The sequence below is a fragment of the Gekko japonicus genome, unplaced genomic scaffold, assembly GCF_001447785.1.
Source record: "Gekko japonicus isolate JY-2015 unplaced genomic scaffold, Gekko_japonicus_V1.1 scaffold6573, whole genome shotgun sequence".
NCBI classification, from domain to species: domain Eukaryota; kingdom Metazoa; phylum Chordata; class Lepidosauria; order Squamata; family Gekkonidae; genus Gekko; species Gekko japonicus.
In genome coordinates, this window is record NW_015163827.1 from 1 (window position 1) to 9,954 (window position 9,954).

The window sequence follows — 9,954 nt, forward strand, 5'->3', positions numbered from 1 at the left end:
CAGGCTTTGCCAGTGAGACACCTCCAGTGCATTTATTTATTTATCTATGCCCTGCCTTTCTCCCCAGTGTGGATTCAATGCAGCTAACGTCATTCTACTTCTTCTGTTGTATCCTCACAACAACCCTGTGAGGTAGGTTAGGCTGAGAGTGTGGGACTGGCCAGAGGACACCGTGAGAGCTGCCATGGCAGAGTGTCAGCTCGCTGCCATAAAGGCTTGTGTGTGTGTGGGGGAAGGAGCTCTTTGGAATGTTACTTTCGATTCTCTTGCTGTCTCAATGATGCTCTCTTATCTGTATGGTTTATGTGCCTGACCTTGGTTCCTAGTTGTAACATCATCCCTGGGAACCTCAGACCGTTATGCTTTGGCGGGCCCCGCCTTTTACCTTGATTGGCTCCCTGCCACCCAGTGACCCTTTCCGAACCCTGTATATCTGTCCACCCCGTGCCTTTTGCTTTTGTCTTAACACAGATCCTGAAGTAGAGATACCCTGCCAATACTGTATCAATAAACTTTCCTTCTAAAGAAGCAAGTCGTTGATTCTGATTGTTGCAGGAGTCTGGCGTAGAGCACGGATTGGAACCTCTGTTTCCTAGATCCCAATTCAGCACTTCAACGGCTACACCAGGCTGCCTCTGCTTTCTTTCGTAACAGGTAGACATCACGGCGGTGCCAAGTCCCGGCGGGTTTCCTTGGATGAGACTGGTCCAGGCGGCTCCCAACAAGAAACAGCAGAACCTTGAAGCCTACTTAAGCAACGGCCAGCTGTACTACCGGCCCACGAGGCCCATATTCAGGGATGAGGAACTCCTGGTTTGGTACGACGAGGAACTTTCCCGGCTTCTGGGGTTCGGAGAGATTCAATCCGGCAGGCAGCTCCAGAGCGGTGAGTGTGGACAGCCGGACCCGTGAGTGCATAGGGTTGCCAGCTCCAGGTTGGGAGATTCCTGGTGATTTGGGGTGCGCAGCCTGGAGAAGGCAGGATGTTTGGGGGGGACACATTCCCAAGCAGCCGTTTTCTCCTGGGGAACTGATATTCATTGTCTGGAGACCAGTTGTGGTTACAAGAGATCTCCAGGCCCTGTTTGGAGGTTGGCAACCTGAGCCTGCTGGCTGGGGGCTCCCTGGGCGGAGACTTGCAGCTTGGGAAGAGGGGGGTGGGGTTGCTGGACACTAAGAAAGGCTACTCTCATGAGAACCTGCCAGAGGCGCAGTCTGCATCTAGCATTTGCTCTGCTGTTTTACCAAACCCAGAAGGGGCTGCGGTGGCTCAGGTGGTTAAGACGCCGAACTGCAGACCGGACGGTCAGTACTTCAGGTTCAAGACCCGGGTGCCGCAAGACAGGGTGAGCTCCTGTCTCTAGTTCCAGCTCCTGCCAACCTAGCAGTTCGAAAGCAAGAAATTGCAAGTAGATAAATAGGGACCACTTCGGTGGGAAGGTAACAGCGTTCCGTGCACCTTGGTGTTTAGTCATGCCGGCCACATGACCACGGAAACGTCTTCGGACAGCGCTGGCTCTTCGGCTTTGAAACGGAGACGAGCACCGCAACCCTAGAGTCGGATTCAACTGGCTTTCGAACAAGGGAAACCTTTACCTTACCTTTACCTTTACCAAACCCACACTGACTGTAACAGAAAAAGATGCAGCTCAAAACCACATTCAAATATTCCGGGGAATGGCCATAAAACGACCATAAATCTATGCCGACAGCCTGTGTTTCCCACTTCCTGTCTCCTCCTGCCTAGGGCAGAAATGGCTTCTCTTTGGAAGCAATAATCCAGAGAGATCCGCGGGAACGAGGTATAATTTAAAAATACAAGAACCGAACATTATGACTATGGAACGTTCAATACTTCAACATTTTCTTATTATAGCACATACCTCTCTAAGTGCTATATAGAGCTGCGGTGGCTCAAGTGGTTAAGACGCTGAACTGCAGGCTGTGGTAGGTCAGTAGTTCAGCAGTTCGAGACCCGAGTGTGCTGCATGACGAAGTGAGCTCCCGTCTCTAGTTCCAGCTCCTGCCAACCTAGCAGTTCGAAAGCAAGAAGCTGCAAGAAGATAAATAGGTACCACTTCGGTGGGAAGGTAATAGGGTTCCGTGCGCCTTGGTGTTTAGTCATGCCGGCCACATGACCACGGAAACGTCTTCGGACAGCGCTGGTTGAAACGGAGATGAGCACCGCAACCCTAGAGTCGGACTCGACTGGCTTTCGAGCAAGGGAACCTTTACATTTACCTCTCTAAAACAATACATATCTTAATCACAATAAACAATTAATTATCCCAATTCATTATCACTTCATGTCCTCAGGAAGGCAGTTTAAATCCTTCTGTGAAATGATGCTAGTTAACTCTTTTTCGCTGTCTTTGAACGATACTGGGACATGTGGATTTTGTTCTGTTGCCTCTTGGAGAAAGCTGAGAAGACAGGGAATTAAAGGTCGACAAGTCCGTCAGAGGCGCCATTAGAATGTCCATAAATCATCCACAATTACTGGATTTGAAAGAGCAAAGGACATAGGACCGCTTACTACAGCACCAGCACTTTAATCTTGGAAGGAACTCTTACAGGCACTGTCATTCATCATTAGAATGGACCATTGACAGTGATGATCAGGGGTCATTTCCTGCCGGAGCGCACAGGAGCGGAGCTCCGACAGTAAAGAGCCCAGGGGGCGGGCACAAGCAACAAGCCCCACCCCCTGCTCCCAGCAGCCCTCAGTCAGAGCAAGAAGCAGCCAGGTAAGTTGCAGAGCACCCCCTGGCCTCCCGGTCCAAAACAGTCCAGTGTCGGGCTGGATACAGTACACATTGGCTTCTGGTCATGGGGGGGGGGGAGTTTGATTTCAGATCTGTGTGGAAACCCCCCCCCCCGCAATAGCTAGCAATCCAAAACAGTCCAGTGGAGCCTGAGAGGTGGGTGTTGCCTTCTGACACACTTCCGGTGATGTCAGGGAGTATGGCATATGCAAATAACTTATTAGCATGAGTTATGCTAATGAGCTCCTGCACCTCTTTTTCTACAAAATGACCCCTGGTGATAATGATTTGCTTATAGTGATTAAGATATGTATTGTTGTAGAGACATATCCACTATTAATAAGAAATTATTTACGTATTGGACTTTCCATAGTTATAATTTCACGGTTCTTGTATTTTTTAATGATACCTTGTTCCCGTGGTTCTTGTACTTCTTTGATCTCTTTGGAAGTAGGAAGGTATGTGTACTGGGAGTCTGAAGGTTTGGCACCATATTGGACGCTCAGCAGCAGGCGTCATTTGGGGCTGGAATGAGCCACACCCAACAGCAGAAATTCATTTGCTTATTAGGACACACCCCTGACAGCACAGCTCATTAGCATATTAAGCTACATACCCCATGTTCGCAGAAGTGTGGTCATCCAGACACACCCACCTTTCGCTTCTTATTCTGTTGACCTTGTTTGTTGTCAACCAGGGCTTTTTTTGTAGCAGGAACTCCTTTGCATGTTAGGCCACACACCCCTAATGTAGCCAATCCTAATGAGTTCCTGCTGTTGGGTGTGGCCTATTATGCTAATGAGTTCCTGCTGGGCGTGGCCAACTCGGGAGCCAGCCGGAACTCCGTTCCTGTGCGTTCCTGCCCCAAAATAGCCCTGGATACAGTGGTGTTGGTGATGTTGCCAACATTGTGCCCACTCCCATGTCCCTGCCCCCAGCCATCCTGCCGGTTGCCTGGTATTTTGTGTTTTGGATCACGTTAATGAGAGACGTTAATGAGAGACATGCTGTAGTGGTTAAAGTGTCGAACTAAGATCTGGGGAATCCAGGTTCGAATCCCCACTGGTGCCATGGAAGCTTGCTGAGTGACCGGGGACCAGTCACACACGCTCAGCCTCACCTACCTCACAGGGCTGTTGTAAGGATAAAATGGAAGAGAATGATGTAAGCCATTTTGGGTGCCCACTGGGGAGAAAAGAGAGGTATACATAAAAAAAATTCATGACAAATCATGGAGTCTACCATAAAGCTCTGTTCACGATCGTCGTCATCATTATTGTTATTGTTTTGTTATCATTACTAGAGCCAGTTTGGTGTCGTGGTTAAGTGCGCGGACTCTAATCTGGGAGAACCGGGTTTGACTCCCCACTCCTCCACTTGCACCTGCTGATGTGACCTTGGGTCAGTCACAAGCTCTGGCACAGCTGTCCTTGAAAAAGAGCAGTTTGTGTCAGAGCTCTCTCAGCCCCACCCACCTCACAGGGTGTCTGTTGTGGGGAGGGGAAGGGAAAGGAGATTGTAAGCCGCTCTGAGACTCCAAGTGAAGGGCAGGGTATAAATCCAATCTTTTCTTCTTCTTCTTCTTCTTCTTCTTCTTCTTCTTCTTCTTCTACTACTACTACTACTACTACTACTACTACTACTATTGCTGCAATCATATTATTATTTTTATTATAGTTCTAGTTTTATTATTACTAAAGGTTTTAATAGCTCCTGACATTACTTTCATGCACAGGGGCAGGACGTCTTAATTTCTATTCCTGCCCCAGTCCTTCCAGGGGTTACTGCCGTGGCTGAGAGAGACCATCTCCCTTGCTAAGTCTCTGTTGTGCGTGAGACTGAATGCCCATGTTCCCCAGTCTGCTGGGTCTTGGACCAGCCGCCCTTAACCAGTTTCTCGCCTTCCTTCTTAGAGCTGTGTTGTCCAAGCTGCAAGCAAGTCTTCCGGGGGGAGCACGCCTATGTCGCGCACGCCCGTTTCTTCTGCTGCCCGGAGAACAGCGCCCAGCTCTGGAGGAGCCTCTGTGCCCCGAAGACCCTGAAAAGAAGATCAGCGGAGCAACCCACAAACTTCCACAGCTTGGCCAGGGACCTCGAGGTCAAAAGGGCGGCCTGGAAAGACGACGCCAGTCACTCGGCTGGCGAGAGGAGAGCAGATTCTGGCGAGAGGGAGAGCGGGCCAGGCAAGAAGACGGTCCTGTTGGAGAAGACAAATTGTCTCCACCGAGAACACCACAGCGGGAGCAGGGAGGGGGGCGCCGGGCAGCAGCCGTCAGGCGGAGCTCTCTGGAAGCTCATTACCAGGAAGCCCGTTTTCCTTAAGAAGGACGCTCTGGAGGAGAAGGACAGCGCATTCACGGAAGTGAAGCGGACAAAGGAGAAGCCGAAAGCTGGGGAGGTCCACGAGGCGCAGCAGAGGACCGGGGCAGCTCCCTCTGGCAAAGAGCGGGCCCCGAGCCATCCCGTGCCAAGTTCCCCCGGCAGCGCGTTCACATTGGTCTGGCCCACCAGAGTGGCCGGGGAGGCGAAGAGCGCGTTCAGGAAGCCGGCCAAGCGCTTGCTGGACAGGAAGTCGGCGTCTGCTCCCCGGGACGAGAGCAGTCTGGCGAAAGGCCCGGGGAAGCTGTCGGGATGCATCAGCGCCGCCGACGTAATGCGATACGGCAGCTTTGTCTCTTCCGAGGTCTTTGTCGCTGATGTAAGTAGCTCCGCATTGCTGCAGAGCGGTCCTTTCCCTTGTACTTCGGGACTGTGGCCCCGACTCGCCGGAGGGCAGATATTGACCACGCCCACGTCGGGGTCCCGCTCTGCTTCTTTCGCTGTCTTGCCTCCCACCTTCACCTCCTTCGGGGTGGCCGCCCAGAACTGGTGCGCCAAATGCAACCTCTCCTTCCGCATGACGTCCGACCTTGTGTTTCACATGCGCTCCCATCACAAAAAGGAGGGCACCTCCCCGGAGTCTCAAAGCAAAAGGAGGAGAGAGGAAAAGCTGACCTGCCCCGTCTGTCAGGAATACTTCCGGGAACGGCACCATTTATCTCGGCACATGACTTCCCATAATTAGTCCCAGAGGGGGAGCTGTGTGAAGTCTATAGCAGCAAAATAAAACAGAGCGGGGGGGGGCTCCTGAACTGTGAGCAACATCTATTCCAGCATGTGACAGAGCTCACGTCTTCGGACGCTGTGAAGAGGAAGTCACACTGTGCGTTTTTTGTAAAGAAAATGGTAGGGAGGCCATGAAAGCTGGGTGTGAATCCCATCGTAAAACTTTCAGGTGTGATTCTCTGTGTAAAGGACTGGAACAGATTAGGTGGTGGTGGATGAGGAGAAAGGTCAGAGGTCGCAGACCCTAGTCAGGTACAAATAAACAAGCCTGACCTGAACAGCCCAGGGTATCCTCATCTCAGTGTTCCCTCTAAGCTGAGTTAGTGTGAGCTAGCTCACAGTTTTTTAGCCTCCGGCTCACCCATTTTTGTCTTAGCTCAGGAAGGAGGGCTCCAGAGCAAACTAATTTATGCAGTAGCCAAATCGCTCACTCACAACTTTAATGCCAGGAGCTCACAAAGTAGGGGTGTTAAATATGTGGCCCCGGGGGCTGGATCAGGCCCCCGGAGGGCTTCCATCAGGCCCGCAGTGGAACTGGCCAGACTCTCTTAATCACTTAGCCATTTCATGTTTTAACCTGCGTCCTAGACTCTGAGCATGGGATTTCTGTGCTGAATGTCAATAAATCAAAAGTAGGTCTGCAGCTTACAGAGCTAATGTTTTTATTTTAAGTTAAAAAACAATCTTTGTGTTTGTGTCCATTATAAAGTTTATGTCTCCGCTACCTGGCATTACATTTTTTTTAAAAAAAATGTATTTATGAGTTTATAAACATTTACAGGAAAATACATATACAAAATTAAATATACATTAGAGTCTTATGTTTCGCTCTTTCTCTAACCACTCGTACAATCCTGACCATCTTTTTTCAAAAATCTTTTCAACCTTTCCGCATAGTAATACATTCAGTTTATCAACTTCTGCTACATTCAATAGTTTGTATATTAATTCTTCTCTTTGAGGTATTTTATCTGATTTCCAATATTTTGCCCAAAGGATTCTTGCTGCCGTCAAAATATATATCATCACATATGATTTTTTATAGTCGTACTCCTTTGGGATCATAAATCTCAAGTAAATTTCAGGGTTAAGTGGCAGATCTACACCTACTACTTCTCTTATTATTTTCTGAATTTTCTTCCAGCAATTTCGAATTTTTAGACATCTCCACCACATTTTATGACACACACGGCCCGGCCCAACGAGGTCTCATTTATGTCAGATCCGGCCCTCATAACAAATGGGTTCGACACCCCTGAAGTAGAATTTTTGCTCACAAGACTCCACAGCTTAGAGGGCGCATTGACACTTGGGAGGTAAGCAGGGTCAGCCCTGGTTAGTACTTGGATGGGAGGCCACCAAGGACTTCAAGGGCTGTGATGCAGATTCAGGCAATGGCAAGCCCACTCCAAACGTCTCTCGCCTTTAAAACCCTACGGGGTCGCCATAAGTTGGCTGCAGCGTGAAGCACTGTCCACCACCGTAGCGAAGTAGGGTAACTACACCTGTATTCCTGCTTCTCAGGTCTCGGGTGACAGCCGGGCCTTCCTCGTTTACAGACCTCGCCCCAACTTAAAGCAGCTTCTCAGCAGCATAGACCCTGAAACAGACCTAGACGCCAGCTTTGTTCCCATGCACAATGCTCCAGTGGAGCTGCGGTGGCTCATGTGGTTAAGACGCTGAGCTGCAGGCCGTTAGTTCAGCAGTTCGAGACCCGAGTGCCGCATGACGGAGTGAGCTCCCGTCTCTGGCCCCAGCTCCTGCCAACCCAGCAGTTTGAAAGCAAGAGATTGCAAGTAGATAAATAGGTACCGCTTCGGTGGGAAGGTAACAGCATTCCGCGCGCCTCGGCGTCTTGTCATGCCGGCCATGTGACCACAGAATTGTCTTCAGACAGCGCTGGCTCTTCGGCTTTGAAACGGAGATGGGGCACCGCACCCCTAGAGTCGGATTCGACTGGCTTTCAAGCAAGGGAGACCTTTACAGTGCTCCAGCAATGCTGTGATGGGACCCAGTGACATCAGCTTTGGGGGTGGGGACATGGGGGGGGGCACATCGTCGCCTGTGCCCTGACGTCACGTGGAAAACCCAGGCGTGAGGTTGGGTAGCCGTTGGAATGGCAAGTCAAACTATAGAGTTTCTGGCGATTCCTAGAGCCACCCTACATCACTTTAGAGTTTTCCCAAGATGTGACATTCTGGTGCACACAACGCCAAGGCTTTTCAAAAACAGGTTTTCTCCTGCCGCTGCTCAGAGAGGTGACAGTCAACGAGGGCTACTGGCGAGCAGCCTAGCGCATTCCCTTGCATATCATCATGCCAACAACACAGTTTGGCTTTAGTACACTTGAAACGATGGACACAGGCCTGGCATGAGCAGTAGCAACATTCTCTCAAGAGCAGTTTCTCTCAGAGCTTTCTCAACCCCACCAACTTCATAGGCAATGCTCCCTCTAAACTGTGGAGTCTTATGAGCAAAAATTCTACTTTGTGAGCTCCTGGCATTACACTTGTGAGCAAACGATTTGGCTGCTGCATAAATTAGTTTGCTCTGGAGCCATCCTTCCTCAGCGAAGACAGGAATGTGTGAGCCGGAGGCTAAAAAACTGTGAGCTAGCTCACACGAACTCAGCTTAGAGGGAACACTTCAGTCATAGGCTGTCTGTTGTGGGGAAGGGAAGGAGATTGTAAGCCGCTCTGAAACTCTGAATGAAGGGTTGGACTTGTGTGTATACGGGGTGGCTTGTTAAATTAGCATGCAAAATATGTTTTTTAACATAAAAAGAATGACAAGCTTGGTTTCTGGTTATCATCTGTTTAGATTCAGCTGGGGAGAAAAACAAACATAGGTAATACATATGTCAGAATGGGAGATTGAAATTGCTGATTACAAGTTATTACAACACTCGGAACAAACACCCCTTCAGGACTTAACAGGGATATTGGTTTCTTATGCCATTACATATGCTAACTTATTCAATCTTCACATATGTATTCTCACCAAGAAGGTCTATAAAGGTAAAGGTTTCCCTTGCTCAAAAGCCAGACGTGTCCAACTCTAGGGGGCAGTAATCATCTCCGTCTCCAAGCTGAAGAGCCAGCGCTGTCTGAAGACATTTCCGTGGTCGTGTGGCTGGCATGACTAGATGCCGAGGCGCACGGAACACTCTTACCTTCCCAACGAAGCGGCACCTATTTATCTACTTGCAATTTCTTGCTTTTGAACTGCTAGGTTGGCAGGAGCTGGGACCAGAGATGGGAGCTCGCTCCGTCACACAGCACTAGGGTCTCAAACCTGGCTCCATAAGAAGGGCTATACATACCCCATATTTTAATGTTTTTTTAAAAAATAGTATATTACAATAAAAATTGTAATGCAATGCAATATTTTGTTGATCTCTGACATAACACTGCACCCCAGGAAAACTATTCTATCAGTTTAACTCCATATTTTAGTGAAGCAAAATGTTATTTTTAAAAAATCTCAGTTTACTACTCTTTAACAATTAGGAATATAATTGAATATGTAATGTAATTTGGAATGGTAAATTTAAATGTAATTCTCTATTCTGGGGACAAGACTGCCTCCGGAGGTGGTGGATGCTCCTTCACTGGACGTTTCCAAGCGGAGGCTGGACAACCCTCTTTCAGGTGTGTTATAGGGCCATCTTTCGGCAGTGCTTCTGCAGAGTGCAGGGGGTTGGACTAGATGACCTACAAGGTCCCTTCCAACATTCTATGATTCTAAGTACGATCTTGAATTCCATTTCATTGTCCAACGAAGGGTGCGTGCACACAAAAGCTCACACCTTGAATAAAACTTTGTTGGCCACTGGACTCTAACTTTGTTTCATTATACCTAGCTTATGTGTACTGCGGTGGCTCAAGTGGTTAAGACGCTGAACTGCAGGCTGTGGAAGGTCAGTAGTTCAGCAGTTCGAGACCCGCATGATGGAGTGAGCTCCCGTCTCTAGTTCCAGCTCCTGCCAACCTAGCAGTTCGAAAGCAAGAAATTGCAAGTAGATAAATAGGTACCACTTCGGTGGGAAGGTAACAGCGTTCCGTGCGCCTTGGTGTTTAGTCAT

The 9,954-nt window shown here is 49.1% G+C and overlaps 1 protein-coding gene across 1 annotated transcript; it reads left to right on the forward strand.

Moving 5' to 3' along the window:
- Window positions 1-654: 654 nt before the first annotated feature.
- ZNF488 (zinc finger protein 488) lies at window positions 655-5,829 on the forward strand (the record flags this gene model as incomplete). The annotated part of the gene is made up of 2 exons (XM_015407948.1): window positions 655-908; window positions 4,695-5,829. Coding segments are annotated over 2 exons (1,389 nt in total), but the record flags the coding sequence as incomplete, so codon positions are not given.
- Window positions 5,830-9,954: the final 4,125 nt, after the last annotated feature.